Source organism: Scophthalmus maximus, chromosome 13 (genome assembly GCF_022379125.1).
Source record: "Scophthalmus maximus strain ysfricsl-2021 chromosome 13, ASM2237912v1, whole genome shotgun sequence".
Classification (NCBI taxonomy): domain Eukaryota; kingdom Metazoa; phylum Chordata; class Actinopteri; order Pleuronectiformes; family Scophthalmidae; genus Scophthalmus; species Scophthalmus maximus.
Window position 1 is genome coordinate 7,855,713 of NC_061527.1, and position 23,806 is coordinate 7,879,518.

Sequence of the window (23,806 nt, forward strand, 5' to 3'; positions counted from 1 at the left end):
CACACACACACCCTCCAGCGTGCAGTGGCGGGTCCTTACCACGTGGGAGGGAGGGGACATTTTAATTACACAACATTAGGCAGATGAACTATGCAGTATAAGATAAGTATAAAAAAGAAGCCTTACATGCAGCACCTTACAACACGTGCCTACTGCAGCTTTCCAGCCACAATAGTTGCTGACTTATATCAAAAAACTGAATTATTGCAATCATTGATTCAGTTGATTTGTTAGTTGAACGGATGATGTCATCAAAACTTTGACATCAACGAACACACGAGCCTCATTTTTGTGTTCAACGTGACATATTTCAATATAAAAAAACACTTTGCTTTTATGTTAGAGTGAGAGAAAACATGGAAACAAGTAAAAGAAGAAAAAAAATGTTTTAAAAGAAAAGAAAGAAAACAAGTGAAGTTAAAGAATAGTCAAAGAATGAAATAGACAGTTGGGTTGGAAGATGTTCTAATGTGATTGGTAGCCTTTATTATTAAATATATATTTTGATATAGATTATAACTAATTATTATTATTATCATCATCGTCGTTGTTGTTGTTATCTTTGTCGTATGTAATCTTTATCATAAATACCGAACAGTCCAACTCCGAAGGCAACACAAAGTGTGGATGTAAGATGAAACTTCAGCGCCATGCGTTTCCATGGCAACTCCGACCAGGAAGTCGCAGCCGGAGTCGAGGGAAGACTCGTTCTTGAAGACTCTGGTGGAAGAGACGGTTCTGTTCGGTTTTCTTTCATTCTCCTCACGCGCGACTCTGTCAAAGTTTGACCAACTTGTTTGCCAAAGCCTCAGTGGGACATTGTCACCGTGAGGAGGAAGATGTCCGCGACCCCGAGAGTCGGTTCAGCGCCGGGTTCATCGAGACGGGACACCAGAGGTCAGTGGGGGGGAGGACGCCCCGCCCCCCGAAATGTCAAATGGATTTTAATATTTATTTTGTTGTTGTATTTTTTGTTAAAAAAAAATTGTATTTTACATATAATGCCAAGCAGAAGTCATTTCAGGTCACTTTCCTTATATACCTTATTCCTCATTCCCGTATGAAAGATTGTGGATGAAACTTCATGTGATTTGTGAACCTTAACCCTAAGGAGCCCTAACACTACCCGCCCCCCAAAACAAGTAAACCTAGGGGAAACACTGGTCTGCTTACAAAACGATGTGTTCTTTTCACATTTATCATAACTACAGTGTTAAACAATAGAGTTGGAAATAGAATCAAAGGAGTAAAGACATGAACAGTAAAAACATGTAAACTTAAAACAGAAATAGTGACTGATTATTATATTTAATTTGGATCCCACTCTCGGTCCACTATCCCACTTGTCCTGACAAACCAAACCAATATGACAAGTCCAAAGTGTCAAATCTCCTTGCTCCTTGTGTGCTATTATACAATATATAGAAATATCAACCCGTGAGAGACGGGCTATCCCCTCCTAGAGGTCAGAGTCTGAGTTACAATTTTATTCTTTCTCAGTGGCAGGACTGAATTTCGAAGTTCCGGCGGAGAGACGAAATACACAGCTTCCTCCTTTCGACAACCACATGATCCCCGATGAACTGCTGGCCAGCCTCACCTCCACTGTCGGCACGCCGGGGCACACGGCACACCATCGGCACTGCAGGGTGCGTCCTAGCGTATAGGAGACAGCTGTTTCTGTGGTGCCAAAGTTCAGTTCACACCAGTGTTTGATAAGAGGACTTTGTGTTTCAAAGGGCTGTGGAATAAGACGGCCAGATGCGGTGTGGCATCACCCGCTTGGACGCAAGAAATACAAACACTTTCTGGAGCAGCCGACGTCCCTGAATGGAGCCGGAAGGTCAGGACCAACAAGATGGACAGTGTTGTTTTAACTGCAACGTTTTCATTTGAGCTGAGAGTCAGTAATTACAGCAACGCATTTCTGCACGTTTCATCTTGACACTAAACTAGCTGCAGGTTCTCTGAATTTAATATTCTCAAGTCAACTAATTAAATAATTTAGATTCAGGACAACAGCCTCAAAAAGTCTTAAATTTGGCTTTTCAGCAATGGGTAGATGAAATAAGGTGCTTAGATGTGTGTGTTTTTTCATCTGTTTGAATGGTGTTGCATGCAGTGATATTTCGTTCCTGTGTGACGCTATGGTGAACCAGAGGAAGATAACCCCCCTCCCACCACTGACTGACAGGAATGGCATCGTTGACACACAGGTACGCCAAAAATATAAATGGGGAAGAAATAAGAAAAAACATAAACCGATATCCGAAAGATTTAAAGTCTGTATTAGTATAACAGTACCTCGGAGGTTTGTTCAAAAGTTGAAAACCTACTACTGCCTTCATCGCTGAGCCTTCACTTCTGCACTTTGTCTTTCAGAGCCTGAGTATCTCCGAAAGTCTGATCCCAGAAGAATATCGCATTGTGAAAAACAACGGGCTGCGGGGCCTTGAGATCTATGAGGAGTGAGTCTGTTTGACTCTGCTCATCCACTGTATTAATTGTGTCAATCATCATTCTTGTCAAATTGGAATTCAGTTTGTCTGGCGACTCTCATGGTGCATCTCTTCCTCAGTGCGTTCACAGTGAAGCTGCAGGATGACAAACACACGCTTCGGCTATTTCCATCACTGTGAGTAAAAAAAAATGAATCAATTACAGATAAACTTTAGTCTTCACTTTGAGATTCGGCTGTCTGAATTACTAATAGTGCAGCTTAATAGTTGTAAGTCATAGAACTTCATACCATTAGATAAGAAACGAATGTCATCTAGGAAAAACCCTTAGATAAGAAGCGCTACGTGTGTGTGTGTGTGTGTGTGTGTGTGTGTGTGTGTGTTCTGTGTGTCCAGGAGACCCAGTGGCAGACTTGAAGTGATCCAGCTGCTGAGGATGATGGACGACATGCTAGAGAAGGCCGGAGTTGATCATCAGAGTGAGGAGCTGACTCAGCTCTCCCAGGTCAGATGAGCCGATCGTGAACAGGCTGCCGTGTGCACTCTGTGGCTCGTGCCGTGCTGCAGAACAGACAATACATTGGGACAACTTTTAAATCGAAATCAGAATAAGTGTGATCCTGAAACATTGATAAAAGTAACCCAGGTCAAGATGCTCATGCTAATACTGAGTAAGAAGCTTTATTAAAAGCAGAGAAGAAGTGAAAATGGTCTGCAGGGCAAGAGGCTCTTGCAAAAGCAAACATGAACATGTCTACTAGACTGACTACAAGAAAAAGTAGACCAGTGCACACTGCCGGTAACATTTCCGTCTTGACCAAATAATAATTGTACGGGTTTTTTTACATAGTGCAATGAAATATCTCTACAGATTGAGGGTCTGCTGGAGCTGGTGCAGGTTGAGCAGAACATCTACAACGTTGTTTTCCATGAAGTGATCAGGCAGGTCAGCGTGGGCTGTGCGGAGAGGGGACAGCTGCTTGCCAAGCTCAGGTGAGCTCACTGCTTAGACCTCACCACTTGTTCGAGGGAGTTTCAGCTTTTACGGCCCTCGACACCAGGTTCAACCAGATGATGTGAATAAGAAGTGACATAACATAATACATGCTGTTGGAAACTATACAACCTTTTCAACCTACTGATTCCCAGCAAGCATATTTTCCAGCAGCTCTCATATTTGTGTATCCAGACAGCGCTACCAGTCCCTGCTGGAGCGAATCCCCCGCCGTCTCAAGGCTCTGCACACCGAAGCAGTGGCACAGCGCGCCCTGGACCGCCGGCTCACCGACGAGATCCGCCACATCCGGACATCCATCCAGCGACTCAGCACGTACGTACAGTAGGTCAGGGTCAGGCAGCCGGGTCATGGTGCATATAGAATATGTCGGTGTGATTCTAATTGCTTATTTCTGAGTGTATGTGTTATTGTGTTCTATTCACAGGGAACTGTCCAACATCAGAGACCATGATGCCTTTGTTTGCCAGCAGGCGGAACACGCTCACAGGAAACTGGCGGAGGCACTTGATCAGACGCACACAGACTCGGAGTTAGTCCCTCGTTAGGCTTACATAGCCAGATCTCCACAATGAACCACTGAACTGAACTTCATCCAGTCCAAGTCACATTTTCATCAAGTTTATCAATAATAAAGTTCATTCAGTAAGCATGCGGTGCAAAAGAACAAAAGGTGACCTGGTGTTCTCCTCTCTAATGGTCCGTGTGCTCTTCTCAGCGTGGTCCAGGGTTACCACGAGCTGTATGAGCTGCAGCGAGGTCGCCTCGAGGCTCAGCTGCTTCAGATGACTGAGGAGAGAGACTGCTGGAGCCAGCTCACCTTCTGCTTTGCCCTCAAGGTGTGTGAGCCACGATCTTTCAGAAGGAATAAGAGTTTTTATTGTGGATAGTTATAACGCACTTCGCCGGAGGCTCCAGTTAGCAATGTAAGGCGTTGAAGCACACTCATCATTGGGTAACATTTCATAATATGCTCAACCTTGTTCATGGCTGGTAATATGTTTCGGTTTTTAACTTTTATCAATGTAATTTTTGGGTTGTATGGATCAAATTTCTACTCCAAGATGTTTAGTACAGGCAGTATGACTTGATTTTTGATCCAGACAAGTACAGTCAACTTTTCTGTGATGGTCAGGTGATCAGCGTGAAGAAGCTGCAGCTGGTCAGTCAGCTGCATGTCCACGAGCAGAGCTGGTCCAAGACGGCAGAGCACTGCATCCTCTACCTCACTTCAAAGGTAATGATGCAGTTCCCACTTCTGAACATTTTCCGTGTTGCTCCTGGTGAAAAAAACACTGAGCTCCACATTTGACTCTTTGTAAGTATGCCTGCTGGGTCAGTTAGACTCTGACTATGTCAGTGACCATCCCGCTGTAGGACACAGAGCACCTGAATATCATCATGGAGCTGACTGACCACTGGGAAGATCAGCTGACTGCCTTCATGTCCCACATGAAGAAGACTGAGCATGCTCAGTGTGAAGAGATGAATGGACTCCAGCTGGGCATCACCAAGTGGATCGCTTTCTGCGACGCACAGAACAAGTAGGACAAGTTCAGACACCAAAGAAGATTACTCAATCCCTCATCATTATTTATTATTATAAAGCGCCATTAGTTAAAGAAAACCTTTCCTTAAACTGTAACAGCCTAATGCAGCACTTTTATTGGGACTTGACTCAACGCCCAGAAGAGTGAAGATGTGTCACTCAGCAAAGTCCTTGAGAGCAATTTATAGAACAGTGGATTGAACTGTGTGTGTTCTGCCAATGATGCTTTTTTTTCTATTTCAAGGAGTCCATACCCAAAATATGAGAACGTTACACTGGAAAAGATTCATGCTGATTTAAAGCAGTGGTCAAATGTAAGACGGCACATTTACTCATGATTTTGTTCTATCTGGTGTTTTTTTCACCTTAATCATTCGTCTGAAGTCTCTTATTTACGACATCTTTCTGATTTCTAACAGTAATCTCATTGTGTGTTTGAACTCTATACACTCTGTAATGTTTTTGATCCAATTACATCATCTGTGGCATCAGTCTAATCTCTCAAATTTACCATCACTGGCCACATCTGATCCCTGTCATCTATGTCATGCTGTCACTTGTCTGCTGTGTTTCACCTCTGTCGTCCTCCTCTTTCATCTCATCCGTCTCATGTGTTTCCACAAACGACCACTTATCTGTGTCATGTGTGTGGAAATCCTACAACGATTGAATATAAATGAATGTGAAAATTCCAAATATCTAAGTTTCTTCTCAAGACTTCCCCTGTGGTCCGCTCCTCTTCAGATGTTGGCCCGACAGTGTGAGCGCTACCAAGGTGAGGAGCTTTTTTGTCGCCAGCAGACACTGGTCGAGCTTGGCCGTGTCCAGGAAAGATGGCTGAATATGAGCCTTCAGCTGTTCAGAAGACACTCTTCTCCTGAAGGTGAGCCTCCTGCAAATGAGCCGGTCCTAAGAGAGCTGGTCAAGCTCCTACCTGAGCTCCTCAAACAGCTGGACACACAAGCCACTGGAGAGACTGGTGAGCGCCAGCAGAGACGCCAATGAGTGTAGAACTGAGTTTTTTGAGGTCACCGAATTTTCATATATCTATCTCTTGTATTTATGGGCCTCATCGTGGAGGATAATCCTCAAGATATTGACTTAAGTGTTGCTGTTTCAGGGGTCCACGGAAAGATCGCGTCTCTGCTCGGGTTTATGGAGTCCTGGGTTGCCAAGCTTGACGCAGTCATTTGCCAGCCAGAAACCATGCCTGTCTCTGATTGGTTGAAGCTGGAGCAGGCACTGTGCAATTGGCAGAGTTTGGCTGAAGAAGCCTTGCAGAATGTCTCCACTGCACAGACAGAAGAAGGAAAAGGGAATAAAAGGGACAAAGATGAGTCCAACATATAGTAAGTTTTGCCTTCAGTGGCATTACCAAATCTTCTATCTATATCTGCCAAAGGTTTCATTTCTACAAGTATCACTCTTTTAGAATACTTTTTAATACAAGGTGGTACTTTGTTTGACTTTGATAACACCCTGAATAAATTTGCAGTTCCTCTCACCAATCTAAGACTCTGTGATTGTATTAAAGAGCCATCACAAAAAATAATACAACATAAAAATAAATTGAGGTATTTTAATACTGAAATTAAAAAATGTCCCTGGTAGTTTTTTGCATTGGTCTAAAATGCTCTGTTGTGTGTTTGTTTGTTCAAACAGTTTGGAGACAGAGAAGCTGTTGAACAAAGTGAAGGGATTCATAATAAGTCTGTCCACCTTCACTGATGGTGAGAACCAGAGGCTCATTGAGGAGGTGAGAACCAACCAGGTTCAGTCAGACTGTCGAGCGAGATTTGCTCACATTTTGTTGCAAAACTCTGTCACTTTAAGGCCTTCACATCAAGTGGGACAAACATATCAGCCCCATGAAATGTAATTCTCAGGTGTTGCAAGGACAACACACCTAAACAACTACTACTTGGTTGTGTACAAGTATTTATCAGCAATTACTGATTTAAGATAAGTTTTTTCCTTATTACACAATTTCCATTCAGACTTTGATATCTGATGTTTTTGAGTGTGAAATGGAAGTGATCGATTTAATTAGTCCACTTCTCATCTTTCCAATCTTTCCCTGTTCCTGTCTGGTCCTTTTTACTGCCAGCTTCATTTCCTGAGTTTGTTCTGCAGCACTGGTTCTAAACCACATTTCTCTCCTGTTATTTACGCCTGTTATTTTCTCTTTGTATAACCTTATTGTTGTTCACTTCTTTTCCAACACCTTGGTGCATTCATGCAGTCAGTGATTCCCTGTAACTAGTCATTTTTGCTTTTCTTTTTATTCTGGTCACACAATAGCTGTTTTCACACACGAACCCCGAGAAGTTCAGGAAAATGTACGGACTTTGTTGCATGTCTGAAAGCAGCTTTTGACTGACTGGAGACTGATCATTTTAAATGTTTTTTTGGATTTTTTTCTCTCTTCATCAATGCAATATCAAAAGATTGACTGTGATTGTCTCTTTCCTTCCAGGTCAGTTCTATTCACATGACTCAGACCCGCTGGATGTTGGATCTGTTGCTCCTCATGGTACCGGACCATAGTGAGGACCAGGACAGCCATCAGGAACACCAGTACATTAAACACGTCTCACCGCAGGCACTGGATGAGCGCGCCAACATCGTGGCTGAGAAACTGGACGATTTTTCCAGATACATCACCAGGTACCAGAAGTTGTGTAACAGTTGTTGTGTAGCAAAATAAGAAAACTTTGTTGTCTTACACAAGTACTGACCTGAATTTTACTAGAGTCTACAGTGATAACCTCTTCAGAGTATGCGTAATAACTGACAACACACAGACGACATGATAGCTTAAGTGCTACCTTAAGATTTGATGTAACTGAGATATTAGACTAGGAAATGATCAGCAGAAGTGGATTTACTCATTGGGAAATGTTTTTTGTTTTATTTTACCTTAGCTTTAACAAGCTGATTCTGGAGGAGCAGATTTTGCCACATCAAGCTGAGGGCGAAAACGAGATGAATGAGTGCAGAAAGTTGCAGGTATGATCAGATATTCTAACATTTCACAAGGGGGAGCCATACTGAAGTGTAAACCTTTAATGTCAAGCTCAGCTCAGGAAACCTAAGTAATGTGTGTACATGCGTTTATGTACTGTACTTTTCTCAGCGGGAATGCGTTGATTGGGTGGAGACCTGTAAAATCCTGCTCTCAGCGGTGAAAGCTGGTGCGGTGGAGCTGCCGGTCAGACAGCCTGCCACCTCTTCCAGGAGTGACATTGTAGCTTCTCCAGCGGACAGCGTGGTGAGCATTCAACTCAAATACAACCCACATGAGTGTATTATATTAATTGATTGATTGATCAAATAGAAGACATTATGGTGAAGATGGGCGTGGTTGTTTGCTGTTGCTTAAATCGTGAAACTGAAGTATTTCCATTACTGGAGAAAATGTGTGACTGTGACAGGTGAAGGAAGACGTTTCGGCAGAGCCTACAGGATACAGTGAGGTCAAGGAGGTCAAAGATGAGACTGAGGCAGAACCGAGACATGTCAGTCACATTAACAGCTGGAGCGTATGAGGGAAAAAACTCAATGACATGCTTTTGTTGTACAATCAAGGTTCATTTTATCTCCTGTCTCAGCAAATATCTGCTCTTTGCAAGTGTCTTTAAGGACCAGAGCCTTTATGGTTGTATTATTGGGGACATCTGCACGTTTAATGAGTCTTGTATAATTTTTGAACCCTCTTTTATTGTCTTTACAGATATTTTCAATTGATTGTTTGCAAATATCATTTTGTGTAACTCTACAATTAATTAGACTCCTCCGTCCTGTTTGGTTTGGATAATTGTGATGATGATGGTACTCTTGTTTGTTCACAGATCACTGCGGAAGGACATGAAACACAAAAACAAGAAGTTTGTGAGGTATTAATAGAATTGAACAAATGTGTGTGTTTTTTTATTCTAAAAGAAACACACTACTTAATAAAAAAGAGCTTTGTTGTTTTCGTCCTGCAGGGGGAGCTAACGGTTTGTGAGACACTAGTGGTGAAGCTCATTGGCTATGATGGAAACATCACACAAAGGAAACTGGGGGAGAACAGAGTCCATCTGAGTGGGGTCAGACAAATAAACAACTTTTTATATTGTACTGAACAGCCTGTCTGTCTGTCTGTCTCTCTGACCGTCTGTCTGTCTGTCTGTCTGTCTCTCTCTCTGACCACCTGTCTGTCTATTTGTCTGTCAGACTGATGAACTTGTTGTGCGTCCAGCAACAGATGAAGCTCAGGGAGCATTTAGTGATCTGACCACAGTCGGACTACTGCAGCAGGAACTACAGTAAGTTTACTTTCTTATTGTGTTGTGCAACACAGGATTTTTATCAAATTTCTTTTTTTTTCATATTAACTGTTATTTTTTTTCTATGACTGTTTAAGAAAAGGACGACAGTGAAGATATCAATTTAAATGCAGCTTTTGACTGATTTTCTGTTACAGTAGGTCACCGTCAGTCACTTTTGGACATAACTTAGCTCAAAGTCCATTTATCAGCCAAGTTTCCGTTATTGATCTACTCTATTAACTTGATAAAGGGCATCTCGACTTCTCTCCGTGTGTTTGACAGTGATTCTGAGCTGCGGGTCCAGAGTGCAGAGCAGCGAGCTCTGAAAGCTCAGGAGGCCCTGCAGGCGGCATTGGAAAAGATTCAGGACCTGGAGAGACAACTGCTGGGTCGACCCAGTCTGGAGCCTGGGTAGTGACTAACCAACTCACTTTTATGGCTTTTAATTGAGGAGGAGAGGCATTAACAGGCAGCGTTAAAGTGTAGAGGAAGTGCATGTCTTTCTGTTTGTGTTGCAGAGAATAAGACAACAACACCACCACCTTCATCACCACCAGCTGCAACCCCAGCTCCTCCACAGAAAACAGCTCCTGACGCCAAACCAACAGACACCACAAAAAGGACCAGGAAACACTGATGTGACATCTAATTAGAAGATGCTACAACTCCCTATAGGATGTTATGTTTTGTGTCTTCTCTTGTAGAAAAAAGACCGGAGAGGAACATAATACCAGCTCATGTATCATCTCACAGGTTTTCAAATTAGTGCAGTGCACATAGATCTAAAAATAAATAAATAAATAAAGAATGGTCATTAACTAGCGTTGCCATCCAAGTATTGACATTTTTTCCAGTATTCTAAGGCTGTTGTGTGAAAACGACTATGTAATCATTTCTATATTGGTTTGCTGTGGTTTTGTTTGATGTCATGATATGTTTTTGGAAAAAAAAGTAAGAGAGTAAGACTTTTCCTGAATCTTTAATTTTGGAGTGAACTGTGAAGATTTTGTTGAATTCCAAACACATGGGACAACCTTTATAATAAAATGGTACACGAGACCCATCATGAAGCCGAAGTTGGTGATGTACTATTGCTATGAAGCGAAACGGGTCTGCGAAAAACAGGACTCTTCCTCTTGATATGAATTTGAATTTGACCTTAAAAAAATTATTATTATTATTATTGTAACAACAAATTTGACGGCTTTTATTCTGAAATTCCATTTCAGAACCGTAGTTCAGAGAACATCGTGATATTGTCTGAGTGCCACTGTGACGCAGTCTACCGCCGATCTGAAGTGGAACTGAACTGGTCTGTGGCAACAGGAAGTTTACTGATTTTATCAACATGAAAGAAAACAGGTCCGTTCATGATTCAACATTCAATTCATTTCTGTATATCACGTTGCTTTTATTTTGAAATCCCCTCTTACGCGCTGTAACCGTGACGGGGTTTTTTCCGCGTCTTTGAACGCGCCGCTCAAATGGTTCGCACCCTGGCGGCTCGACCACAGCTCGGTGAACTCAACCGAGCTGGACAGGTAACTGGAAAAAAAAACACCTTAACGTTTTATTGGATTATTCCAAACTACATTAAATCAAACTTTTTAATTAATGTACATGTTGTCAACAAAGCACATAGGTCGTGTTTTGTTATTACATAATTGGCGCGAACGGTTGTCTGCTAGCTAGCTAGCTAGTTAGCTAGCTGGCAGCAGGTGTGGAGGAGAGAGCGGAGGCTAATTCAACTTAGCCCTGCGCAGTTGGCGGTGATGTGTTCATGGTGTTGTAGCTAAGGTGTATTTGACCTAAAATGGGATTAAATGTTAACTACCTACTGAATGAGGTAAGAATTTAAAAAATGGCTAATTGTAAAACGTTTCTGTTTTTATCAATTAAAAAGAAAGAAGAAGATGAATTTCAAGTGCAAACATGTGACCATGGTTATGTATTAAAGAAGGTCATTCTGAACATTTCAGACTTTTGAGTCAAAGCAGCTAAAACTCCATTATTGTAACTTTGTTCTTGCATCACAGTAGGGCTGCAACCACGGATTATTTTCATTATCGATAAATCTGACCATTATTTTCCCCGATGAATCGTGTGGTCCAAAAACTGTTATAAAATGGTGAAAAATGTCAATTGTGTTATTCCGAAAGCTCAAGATGATGTTTTGTTTTGTCCTCACACCTAAGATGTTCAGTCTACTGTCACAGAGGAGCAAAAAACCCCGAAAATATTAACATTTAAGAAGCTGAAATCAGAGAATTTTGACTTTCTTTCATAAAAACTACTTGAACCGATTAATTGATTATCACAATAGTTGGTGAATAATTTAGGAGACGATTACTTATCGATTACCTGTTGCAGCTGTAATGTACAGTAAGATAAGATGAACCTTGATTTATACTTAATTTAAAGTGTTGAAGCACAAGGGGAAAATGTAATAAGATAAAAAAATAAGAATAGAAAACAAAACCGAGGTAGATAAGATAAACTAGAAAAATACAATCAACAATAACGTGCATTGTAGCTGTTGTGCAATATAAGAATAAAAGTGCACTGCTCTGGTGTTCATACCACTGTGCTACCTGGTTGGCCTCAGGATTTACTTTTATGTTTTGTTCAATTTTGCTTCTTGCTTTGTCTTGTTTTGTTTGTCCATACGTCAGCAGGCAAGATGAACCAGGAAGAGGCTTTTGCAGAGCTGAAGAAGCATATTCGCTCCTTGCTCATATCATCCAAGACGGGTCTGGACCCTGATAATCTCAGGCAAGACTATGTCACTATGATAGGGCGTCCCATTCCCCTGAAACTCCTGGGCTTCAGAAATGTCATGGATATGGTGAAGGAGATGCCCGACGTGGTGTCTATTAACTTCAGGGCAGACGGTGGAATTCTCTTAAAGGGTAAAGTCTCTCTCTATTTGGACACTGCTTCCATTTTCTTTGCATTGAATTCAACTATAGCCAAGTAGTGTTTAATGCCCAGGACCTCATTTCTGTTGTCTTTTTAAAGATATGAACAATAATATATTGTGCGCTCACTTTGGTTTCCACCATTGCAGCTGTTAGCAATGAGTCGACCCGGAACATTGAGGAGCTGGTGGCCAAGCAGCGCATTTCTAAGGGCAACAAGAAAGTCAGCAGGGGCGGTTTTGGCTACTTCTTGCCCCGCTACCATCACAAGTCCCCCTCCGTGGTCCTTCCTAGAAGAGGACGTGCTCCTCCAGCTCTCCCTGGCCAGCTCAGGGCACAGCTTCGCTTCCTTCTCGCCCAGGTACGACCTCATTATTCATTGTTTCTCACCAGAACCTATTGTGTGTATTCCCCATAATAAGCTTGACTGTTTTTGAATCTTACGTTTTTCAGATGTTTGATTGCCACGAGAAAGAATGTCTAAGCTTTCTTTTGTTAAAACGGGAAAAAATGACAAAGTGAGACCAAAAACTACTTGATGGGTTTTTTTCAGGAAATTTTGTGGAGGGGTGTGGCGTTGAGTATTTTTTTTGAGATGATGTAGATAAAAAGGATTTTTTTTTCACTTTCTTTAACATGGCGAAATAGGGCGTTAGCCTTGGCGGAGGTTAGGCGTTAGGCATATTCAGACTAGGCAAAATATTGTCCAGTCTGAATAATGAAGTAGCTCCTCTCTCAGGGTCCTCTCAGGTTATCTGATCTGGAGTGCAGCTTCCTGCGCTGCTTTGGCCACCCCCTGCGCATCCACAACCACGGCTTCTTCTCCATCGGAGAAATGCTCGAGGCAGTGGCAGACCTCATCCTCATCCAGCAGAGCAGGCTGGGCTCAGTTCTGACCCTGAGGGAACACATGGTACCCAGGCCACTGCTCACACCGTCCAGTTCAACACAGAAGACTGGACCTGTGAAACAAAAATCGCCTATAAATGAAAAGCCGGCATCCAAAGGGCCAGGCACTAGAGCTCAGACAGCAACAGTACCCCCAGGTTTGTTATTAGAGGGGTAGGTTAACATAAGTGGTAAACGTAAACGCATTTGTTTGTGGAGAAACTGATGCCGTAACCCTTTTTTAAACATAATTCTAGAATTTGCCTCTATTTAGCAATCCATATCCATTATCTTTTGGTCACATTTGCCTTTTTTAAGATTGGGTGGCAATTTGATTTGTCCAATTTTCATGGAAGTGTTATTGGAGCTATTAAGTCAGTAATGACAAACTAACACAAAACACTCTCCAAACTGTGTGAAATTATTTTATTGTAAGTTTTGCTTGATCGGGGGCTCCTATCATTTTGAAACACTTTTGTGCTCTCCAACTCAAGTCCCGGTGAAGCAGGGTCACCTGAACCAGCCTCTTGCTGAGACTACTTTGGGCCCTGACTGTAAATTGTGCGTAACTGTCAGTAACGAGCCAATCGTGGTTGAGAAGAACCAGGAAGCTGAACCAGAGCTCTGCCAGGAAGGTCAGCTCTTTCAGAAACGTGTCATCAAGGTTTGTTCTCATTTGAAATGAGGAAACTGTATATGTTAAGTGAACTGTGGGGGAAAAAGATATATTGTAGTATAATTTAATTTCAGTAAAATATACTATATCTCTGTTCATTCTCAACAAATTTAACATCAGCTGGAAGAGGAGCTTCGCCAGCGAATCCTTGAGAATGGAGTAGCTGGCACCATTAGTCCGGAGCTGAAGGAGAAAATGCGAAAGGTCAGACTTCCTGCAAGTTTCTAAGTGGAATTTTTTAATACGTCACTCGTGAATAAAATTCTCTATTATGTGTTGATTTCATGGCAAGAATGACCTCAAGCCAAGGTTATCAACCATGTGATTGTAAGCGTTGAAATGTGAGCCTTTGTGTGTCACCTGCATGTCTGTATCGTAAGGACTGACTGTAACATAGACTTCTCATCATCACTGTCATGATCTGAAGACATCGTCCGGTCGCTCTCGCTAAACACCAGTGTGTAAACAAAGTAACATATAATGAAAAGCAAACAACTTAGCAAACAAACATCTTAATTGGAGTGCTGTCATACATCTGATTAACGTCACTGCACAGGCGACAGCTGCGACCGGTTTTCTGTTTTCAGGCTGTCCATGCGTCTGTCCATCAATTCTTGTAAAAAGGATCTATGGAACGCCTTGAGGGAATTTCAGTATATCTGGCACAAACTTGTGAATTATTTTGGTGAAGAAAGTAAGCAACACACATGGTTTCTAGTCTTGTAATCAAACCCGTTGCATCCTCATACCTCTGCAGGTTGTAGGTCAGACCACTGGTGGATTATCGGTGCACAATCTGCCGGCTGAGTATAAGGTAAAAACAAAAAAACATTCATGCAGTACTGCTGGTTGCCTTCATAGTGATACAGGAAAGCCATATTAGTCATGGGGTTGGGGGCTTGAGAAGTAATTCATTTGAGGAACACAAGTCAGACTTCACAGATTTAGCAAAATGAAAAGAATTGACTTAAACTGATTAGGATTTTGTTTCTTTTTGAGCACCTTACAGATTTAGAAAGATCAGATAATCATGATGAAATATACATGGTGACATTATTGGTCAGTTCATCTTTGTGTTATTTTTTTCCACTACATCAGAAAGTTTTTGGGGAGGAGCTGCCGCTGCAACAGAGTGGCTTTGTCAGTGTCACTGAACTGGTCGGCGCCATGAGTGACACCTTCCACCTCAAACCTGCAGAGGGTGACAATGGACACCACTGGATAGTCGTGGACATTCAGGAGAGTGACAGCACTCAATCAGGTGTGTCAGTTTTGGAACAAATTGTTTTTTTAAAGCTTGAGAGAAGAAATTAGCTTCCTCACTTCTGCACAGACCAATTCAGTGTTGGAAATAATGTATGGGGAAAGAGTTGGTTGAAGTAGATTAAGTTTATTCTTTCCATTCCTCTATATTTATTTATCCACTACTAGTGTATCCTCTGTCTCTGCAATTAAATCTTTTCTAGTGACCCATTGCAATGAATTGTATTAATTAATGTGCTATCATGTGATGGCTGTGGAATAATGACTTTTAACTAAGCATGGAGTTCATTTCTCTTTTATATGAAGACTCAAATGAAACTGGAGAGTTTTGTTAACAGTGTGCAGCTGCCATTTACAGGCTATTACTTCCGCTGTGGACAATCTTCTTGGGAAGGAAAACTGGAATCAGACAATGATGATATCACAGCGGACGATAAGGACGAGGAGCTAGAGACCAGTTACAATTCCAAGATCCAACAGAAGGTTCGGGAACATCTTTTTCACCATAGTATTTTACATTACAATGGATGCTCTCAAAGAGAGAGACCTAAATGAATATTTAGTCAACTTTGAATCATGACTTTACACTGCACATAACAGGCAGCTGTCATTGGCCCATTATCGGTGCACCCTGCTTAAAATGTCAAATGTGGCCTAGACAGCCCGCAAACCTGTAATTACAATTTTACTTAAGTTTTTCTAATATCTTAATTTGTCATGTTCCGTAGAAGAAAATGTTACATATATTAATCATAACTCTCACTTTGCCTCTTTATTGTATGTATCTGCCTGTAGATGCCTGAGATGTACCCGACTATTCAGGTGCATCACAGCCCTGCAGTGCCCCTGGATGCCCTGCAGAGTCAACGCCTCAGACCGCCAATGCATCGTCAAGCTCAAGAGCTGGTCCAACTTCTGGTGGAACACGTGGAGTCGCCGGGACATTTCTACATCCGCTTCAGCAACAGTGAGGAGGCGCGGGCTACGGAGGACATGATGATCGAGATGAGGTGGTGGAATTGGCAGTTTGGTTGAAAGACTGAGACCATAATACTTTTTTATTTGTTTATTTGTTATTTGTAGCTGAACAGTATAAACAGTATAACATAATGCATAGTATATTTCTGTATTTACAATTTCTTAATGTCTGACTGGCACACTCACTCTATGTAAAAACATAAACACTGATCAGCCATACCATTTTGATCGCTTAAAGGTGAAAGGAATAACATTGCTTAGCTCGTTACAATGGCACCCGTCAGTGGGTGGGATATATTAGGCAGCAAATGGAGGTTTAGTCGGTGTGTTTGAATCGGGAAAAATGGGCAAGTGTAAGGATCTGAGTGACTTTGACAAGAGCCAAATTCTGATGGCTAGACAGCTGGGTCAGAGAATCTGTAAAACTGCAGGTCTAGCTGTGGGACCAATGGAAGAAGATGACCAGGTCTGATAAATCACGTTTTCTTTAACATCATGTGGATGGCCGGGTGTGTTTCCGTCGCTTAGCTTTGGAAGAGATGTCACCATGATGCATTATGAGTAGAAGGTCTTGGTCCAGTTAAGCATATGTGGGATGTGCTGGACAAAAAAGTTTGATGCACTGAGGCCCCACCTCGCAACTCACTGGACTTAAAGGATCTGCTGCTAATGTTTTGAGGCCAGATACACAGCATCTCCTTCAAGTCCATGCCTGGATGGGTCAGAGTTGTTCTGGCGGGAAAAGGGGGACCTACACAATATTAGGCAGGTGGTCATAATGTTATGGCTGATCTGTGTAGCTTTTTCTGATGGGCGGTTAAAAACTTGATATATTTTCCAAAAGCGCGGTTCATCATTATTCGAACGAAAATGCACTTAACCGTTTAACTTGAGCAAAGAATGATGGGCCTTTAATTTATTGTGTGCATCTGCAATGTATCTGCCCATATTAGGTTCTCTGTTTTTTCAAGACAGTAAGTAAAATTGAATGAAATTCAGTGGAATAATAGAACATGAAGGCTTGCTATCATCGCAAAATGTAATTTAACCCTTCTTCAGCACTGCCTTAGAGTAAACCGTACGTCAAATTCCTGATTCATCTCACCTAATATTTCTCTCTTTCTCTCATCTTGTCTGCTATAGACGATGTTACTCCTGTCCAAAGGTGTCAGAGTGCTACCGCCTGCCTAAGCAGTTTGTCCGACAGGGTCAGGTGTGCTGCGTGTCACCCGATGGAATATGGTTCTACCGAGTGGTGATCCACCGGATCATCAACCCCACTCAAGTTGAGGTGTATTTTGTGGACTATGGTGTTACGACTGTTGTGCAGAGCGGCAACCTCAAGTTCCTGAAGTAGGGGCATCTTGAACATTGATGCGGTTAATCAATATAGGTCATACTACTGAGATTTCAGTGTGTGTGTGTGTGTGTTTTTTGCTGAGCTTTCTACATGTCTCTGTTTACCAGGTCATGTTATTCGTTTCTTCCAGCACAAGCTGTTCCATCATCACTGGCTGGAATTAAACCCACCACTGTGAGTTTGATAAACGATCTAATATTTTATTCCCACTCGGGTGACAAATGTCAACCGTCATGCAGAGTTCCGTACCAAAATGTCAGCTCAAAACCTCAACCCTGTTTTAGCAGAATCGTTTTCTGCATTGATTTTACTTCGTACTGCTGCTCAGTGCTTTAACCGTTCATTGTTCAGAGGAAGACCGTGGTTGTTGTTGTTGATGGTCTCTCGCAGGGCAGCTGGACTGACAAGGCCACAGCTTGTTTCCAGAAGCTTTGCTCTGAGCGCATCCTGGTGGGCTTTTTGTATTGTTACACTGGAGATGTGCTGCAGCTCTACCTGTGTGACACACACACTGCTGACGACATCCACATCCACATGGCCCTGCTGAGCCAGGGACATGGGACACCCTGCAGCCCTGCAGCCAGTGCAGCAGTGAGCACACAAACACACACAACCTTTTTTTTGCATCTTGACATTGATAACTATCAGTATTTGATCAGCTGGCAGGGGTCTTTTTAAACATGTTAAAGATGAACCAGCATGCCTCAAACATTTAAGTGGTCAGCAGTTTGTCCACTGCGCTAATTCTGTACTGTATGCGATGCACCACATCATTAAGAGTAGTAATAGTAACAGTTAGCTGTATCAATAATATTTTTGATTTGGGCTACAGTAGGTCATCAGTTAATTCACTGGTGCAATATTCTTCCCATAGCTCTGTGTCCAGTTCAGTCCAGTGAGTCTCTACCTGGGGGACGGAAAGGTCGACCTGCCAGAGGTAGAAGAGATGACCTCCTGCCCTGAGCCAGCAAACACTCCTGAACAGTCAATGTCAGCCACACTTGAGGTAGTTCACTCACTCACACACACACACATACACACATACACAATCTGGCCTACCTGCTGCTATTATATGCACAATTCTTTAAGGTTGCAACACAAAAAACATTTGTGTCAGTCCTGGGTTTACGTGGATGTTTGTGGTGGATTTACAGCTTCACGGCTCAGTTGTTTCTTATCTATGAGAGCTCACTCTTTGCCTCCCCTCTCGCTCCGTCTCACACTCCTTCCTTCTTACTGAGTCTTTCCATGTTGCTTTTGTTCTTCGTGGTCCATAGCTCTTATCTCAACCAGCCACACTGTGTGCCGCAGACCCACTGCAGCACTGAACACCCTCAACACACACACCAACACACAGTCGGCGCACACATTTAGATCCAACACGCGGATCATCTGCGAAAGCGGTGGGGGATGGCGGAGTCAGCCCAATGCTGCTTAATGTATAGTGAGACTGTTGGAAGGTCACAGCTTGTTGTTTGCCAGTAAATAGGATGACAGCCAATCAGTGGGCTGTTTGATGGCTATTGGCTTACAAGAAGTGGAAACAGTCACCCCACCTATGAATAACGTAACCCCCTTGGCGACTTAACAGAAACCCTGTTTATTTATAGTGTAGTTATTAATGTTTTGTTGATTCTAAAATTAGGTATCAGAAAGGTTACGCACACCAGGTGGGGAAGCTGTGTGTGTTATTTTGCTCCCCTTTGTAATCATCTGAGAGCAACTGATAGGTTGACGTGAAGGTTTGATTCCACCTGGTAAATATTAGACTTCATCTGAAATGTGTCACCACCTGATTTTTTTTTTCTTCAAACTTTTAAACCTTGGTTGACTGCGCAACGTGCTGTTTTGAATTATTACTTATTATTATTATTACTTAAATTTACTGTCACCTAATAAGCCTAGCAGATCGTCTCAGTATCTCTTTTATTGTGTTAAATTAGGTCTAAAAAATAATTTGAAATTATTTTTGCAGCCTTAAAGAGCCTCTTTCCTTGATATTTAATTTCTTGTGATGGTTATGGAAATAAACCGCTTCCAGTTAGAGTTGAAATCTATATTATTGTCAAAGTTAGAGTGTCTGATATAACATGCAGCAGGATTTGCTGTATATGATTTATGAACGTTTTAATCAAACGATCTGAAGGAGGTTTCTTTGTGTCTCAGGGAGAAGAGGAAGAGGTGCCCGGCCTGGAGTTTATTGCGGACAGTGAGGTCAATCCCCACATCCAGGTACAGTACATTATGGCCACCTGACACAGTCTCCATCCACAGCCACTGTCTTCATCGTGTGTTATTGCAAAGCTCAAAATTTGCTTAGATATGTAATGGAAGCCTTTACCTTTTGTTTGGCTCCGCACCAAGTTTTTCTCTTTGTTTAATGCCTGTGACACAGCAACAGGTGGAAGAGCTGCAACAAGATGATGTGGTAAACTGAAAGACTGAGCAGTGTTGTGACGTGTTCTAGTGTTAACTCTGTTAGGTTTAATACATTACAAGTGTCAATGTTTTTTTATGAACATTATAGGAGCCTTTGCTTTAAGGGGGTAATGGTATCCTTTATTTTTATAAAGCATAAATAGGCAAAATGTTTTATGGTAGAAAGACCTGTTTGTCTTGACAAACAGATTTTATGTTAAAAATAGCAATAGTGTGAACAAATGCCACTGATGTCTTATTGTTGTGTCTTGTGCAGGGGACACAGACTTCCAACCTGTTTGGTGCCCTGCTAAATAACCAAACACTCAGTTGTAGTGAATTGACCCGGGCCTTGTCCAATGAATCTCCTCCTACTGACCCTACAAGTCCCACGTTGAGCCCCCTCGCCCCTCCAGATCTGATCCAGACCAAGACAACCCCAGAGCACTGTAAAGCTGATCTCAGAGTGAGGCGGCATCCTTTGTTTATTCTATAGAGGCATTTCAATGGATGGATTTAAAGTTTTTTTACTACAGTATTAAACACTAACTGTTTTTTTGTTTTCATAAAATGTTCATAAAATTTGATTAAATAACTTTATTCTGTTTCCAGATGTTGAGCATAAGTCCTCCAACAACAACTTCCAGCATTAATTCCGGCTCCAGCTGTCGGACACCAGATGAGGAGCAGCACCCAAAAAAGGACGCTGCCCCTCCGTTGGTCAGACCCCCTCCGATCCTCAGGACCCTCAGCCTCCTGACCCCTGACCTGGGACAAATCCACAACTGCAATCAGGGTACATATACACCTCTAGTGAATTTTTTTAAGTATATTAAACACTGCATATAATAATAATTAATAATAATGTTAATAGGTTTCAAAGTGAGTAACTACAACGGATTTATAGAAAAATAAATACTTTGCCTTTTATAGTTTGAAGAGTCATTATTTTAAGAATAGTTAAGCAATTTAATTTCAGCAAATGTAGTTTTGTCAATGATGAATGGTGAAAATGTTGTTTTTAAAATTTCTGATCATTATATGCAAACAAAATGCACCACTGCTTGTACTGTATGTATGGCACTGCAATTTTTGACAAAAGTCCTAATGTACACAACAAAGGCCTGCGTCTCTTGTGCACAGACTCATTTTCTAATAGGATTACACAATGACCTTCATCAACCTGTACATGTGCACACATTCGCTCCATCTCTCTCTCTGTCTACCACACAGAAAAAAAGCCTTCAATGAAATTAGAGTTTATCCATGGATGCAGAGAGGGCGTATTGATTTCCGTCCTGCTGCTTGCAGTGGTGGATGTACCTGTGCTGAGAACCTGACACAGATTCAATTAGACCTGTTACCAGAGCTATTTGACCCAACAAGCCGCTTTCATTGCATTTGTCCTGATATCGATATGCCGCTGTTCCACCATGCTTCCACTTACCCAGTGGTAATGACAAAAGCTTGGGTCAACGCAGATAAGTCTACAAATCACTTTTTGCGAACTGCAGCGTTTTCAGACTGCATCACACAGCTGCAGACATGCAAATGAAAACGCAATATACTAAGTAGTTAATGTGTTTCACGTTTAGGCTCATGGCTGTCGTTAAAAGCAATTTTTCATTTTCATACTTGCTTCTCCTCTCTGTATTTGGACTCCTGGCCCTGGGAGATTTTATGCTGGGTTCCCATGAAAACCCTGACATTGCAGAAACTTAACACAAAAAAAATAATCTACACTAATACACACAAATGCAAACTCTGCACTTGTCGCTTGTCGCGATTCTTCTCTTGTATCTCTCTCGATGTGCCTACAGCTGTGTGTCTCTCTGCTCAGCACATTTTGTTAACTGCAGAGTGGTCAGTGCTCCGCTTGTTCACGTAGAGCTGCTGTACAACCGACCATTTCTAGTTTTAATTGTTTATTAGGCAGTTTTTTTTTTCTTCTCAAGGTAAAAAAGGAACTTGACAGCAGAGAGTCTTGCTTTTGCTGACGTCCAGTGGTTGAAGTTCTTACTTTGCTGCAGTGATGTTGAAGTGTACTTTGGGTGTGCTTGGACGTCACTGTCAGGTGTGTGTGTGTGTGTGTGTGTGTGTGTGTGTGTGTGTGTGTGTGTGTGTGTGTGTGTGTGTGTGTGTGTGTGTGTGTGTGTGTGTGTGTGTGTGTGTGTGTGTGTGTGTGTGTGTGTGTGTGTGTGTGTGTGTGTGTGTGTGTGTGTGCGCGCGCGCGCGCAGCAGAACACCTCTGACCACGACTCACAGTAGGGACATCGTTAGACTCAGTATAATAACCCATCAGGTGTTGGGGAAATTTGTTCGGCACAACAAATGTTCCTCAAGACACAAGAATTTAAAAAATGCCCCTTACAATACATAGGCACAGTATATATCCATATATAACTGTAACTATGTAATAAATCATAAATGTTGTGCTCTGTTTGATTCTGTTGTCCAGGTGCACCTGTTTCTCTGCTCCACACGCGCAACTCTGGCTTCCTGTTTCCTTGGTTTGGGGCCAGGTAGGTTTTGCCTCGTACAGCCCCCAACCCCAAACCAACTCCCAACAACCCAAACACCTGAATGAGTCAAATGCTAAGGAAAGGATATTTTCAGTAATTCCTTAATAACTGTTAAAGTAAATCATTTTGTCAGAGAGGAATAGAGGCATGCACTGACTTGTAAAGTGTTCAAATACTTTTCATAAGAAGTTCATTTTCAAAGTCATTTTAATCTAATCTACTTCAGTTAAACTGTACGATTGGCTCCGTTGGCTTGTTAATACTGAATTGGTTTCCCTTTTTCTAATTGAAGAAAAACACAAAAATATGGAAATTGATGGTTGGTCTTTAAATGTGAATACGGTTATGAGTTCTCCTTGTTTTAAAACATTTTTTTTGTTTGGGTCAAGCATTACCATCAAGGGCATCAAGATTCCTGTGGTATGACAAATCAGTTTTATATTGTTCTGGGGAGGTTGATACTATTCAAAAATCTGCTATTATGAACATTACAGTAACATGTAAGTCATGAAAAATGTATATTATTTTGGGAAATAAATTTTATTTGATATTTTTGAATATATAACTATTTCAACTTGAGTCATGTGATGATTCTTGGTGGAGAGTTTTGAAAGTGGATGTTTCTTTTTCATAGATCCAATGTAAAGTGAATTTTAAGACACAAAGACATCTTTCTTTATTCTTCAACCACTTAAAACTAATCCAACCACTAAACATGATTAGGACAAGAATCATATACATATAATGGATATAAGTTGTTAATATAAACCACGTTACCAATTAAGGATATAACTTTATCTTTGCTTTGTGAAATCCACTTCAGACATTTTTAGTTGCATTGCATAATTTGTCTTTTTCTGTATCCACGCTGGTGGTGTAGGGGATGGACCTGTCAGTGTAACATTGGCGATCCCCTGACTTGAGTTAATTTTTTGCATTTTTGTTAAAATGTTTATATTGATTGAAACAATTGACATTAAAATTGATACAGACCTTCTATTCCCCCCTCAGGATGAATAGTAATTACTTTTTTGCTACTAAAATGACATAACCTGTTTGGCACTGTCATTAGGTACATGGTTTTTTGTATTTGTACTAGAACTTGTATTCTAGTGAGTTGACGCCATTTTGGAGATCAGTATCCAGTTCCTATTCTATATTTTATGCTTAGCATGCCAGCATTGGTACGCGTAGGACAAGGCAGCACAGAAACTTACTGCAGCCTCATGGGTCTACTAGCATAGCGGTAAACTCTTATTTCTTCACTTAATCTTATAAGTTTTGCTGCTGAAACAGAAACACAAACTGTATTTATCTCCAAATCCACCTAGTGACCTAAATTTGTGCTCCAGGAAATGAGCATCAGAAAAAGGTTGTTCTTTTGTTACTTTTATCTCCTTATATTTTTACCTTGAAGGGAAAACATCCTCCAGTCAATTTTTCCTTT

At 41.6% G+C, this 23,806-nt stretch overlaps 2 protein-coding genes across 8 annotated transcripts; both read left to right on the top strand.

Annotated features, from left to right (window-relative positions):
- The first annotated feature begins 670 nt into the window (after window positions 1-670).
- axdnd1 (axonemal dynein light chain domain containing 1) lies at window positions 671-10,625 on the top strand. 3 transcript variants are annotated; one of them, XM_035648463.2, is made up of 26 exons: window positions 671-897; window positions 1,501-1,649; window positions 1,740-1,843; window positions 2,123-2,216; window positions 2,383-2,468; window positions 2,579-2,635; window positions 2,856-2,964; window positions 3,331-3,452; window positions 3,649-3,789; window positions 3,902-4,006; window positions 4,193-4,313; window positions 4,610-4,711; window positions 4,852-5,018; window positions 5,268-5,337; window positions 5,768-6,002; window positions 6,144-6,372; window positions 6,686-6,779; window positions 7,500-7,690; window positions 7,948-8,032; window positions 8,160-8,294; window positions 8,458-8,541; window positions 8,875-8,919; window positions 9,013-9,114; window positions 9,242-9,333; window positions 9,619-9,747; window positions 9,855-10,625. In XM_035648463.2, the coding sequence occupies exons 1-26, from the start codon at window positions 840-842 to the stop codon at window positions 9,859-9,861; spliced, it is 2,913 nt and encodes a 970-aa protein (XP_035504356.2). In that variant the 5' UTR covers window positions 671-839; the 3' UTR covers window positions 9,862-10,625. The 3 variants fall into 3 exon arrangements, with proteins under 3 accessions (XP_035504356.2, XP_035504359.2, XP_035504357.2); XM_035648466.2 differs by having other exon boundaries at window positions 5,768-5,906; XM_035648464.2 differs by lacking the exon at window positions 8,458-8,541.
- Window positions 10,626-10,754: 129 nt separating this feature from the next.
- tdrd5 (tudor domain containing 5) lies at window positions 10,755-23,358 on the top strand. 5 transcript variants are annotated; one of them, XM_047336980.1, is made up of 18 exons: window positions 10,755-10,877; window positions 12,009-12,245; window positions 12,404-12,615; window positions 12,982-13,300; window positions 13,631-13,806; window positions 13,939-14,022; window positions 14,576-14,632; window positions 14,917-15,079; window positions 15,440-15,564; window positions 15,877-16,091; window positions 17,203-17,412; window positions 17,527-17,593; window positions 17,810-18,010; window positions 18,294-18,425; window positions 19,586-19,651; window positions 20,115-20,303; window positions 20,450-20,633; window positions 22,296-23,358. In XM_047336980.1, the coding sequence occupies exons 2-18, from the start codon at window positions 12,017-12,019 to the stop codon at window positions 22,361-22,363; spliced, it is 2,697 nt and encodes an 898-aa protein (XP_047192936.1). In that variant the 5' UTR covers window positions 10,755-10,877; window positions 12,009-12,016; the 3' UTR covers window positions 22,364-23,358. The 5 variants fall into 5 exon arrangements, with proteins under 5 accessions (XP_047192936.1, XP_047192939.1, XP_047192940.1 ...); XM_047336983.1 differs by having other exon boundaries at window positions 13,637-13,806; XM_047336984.1 differs by having other exon boundaries at window positions 12,994-13,300.
- Window positions 23,359-23,806: the final 448 nt, after the last annotated feature.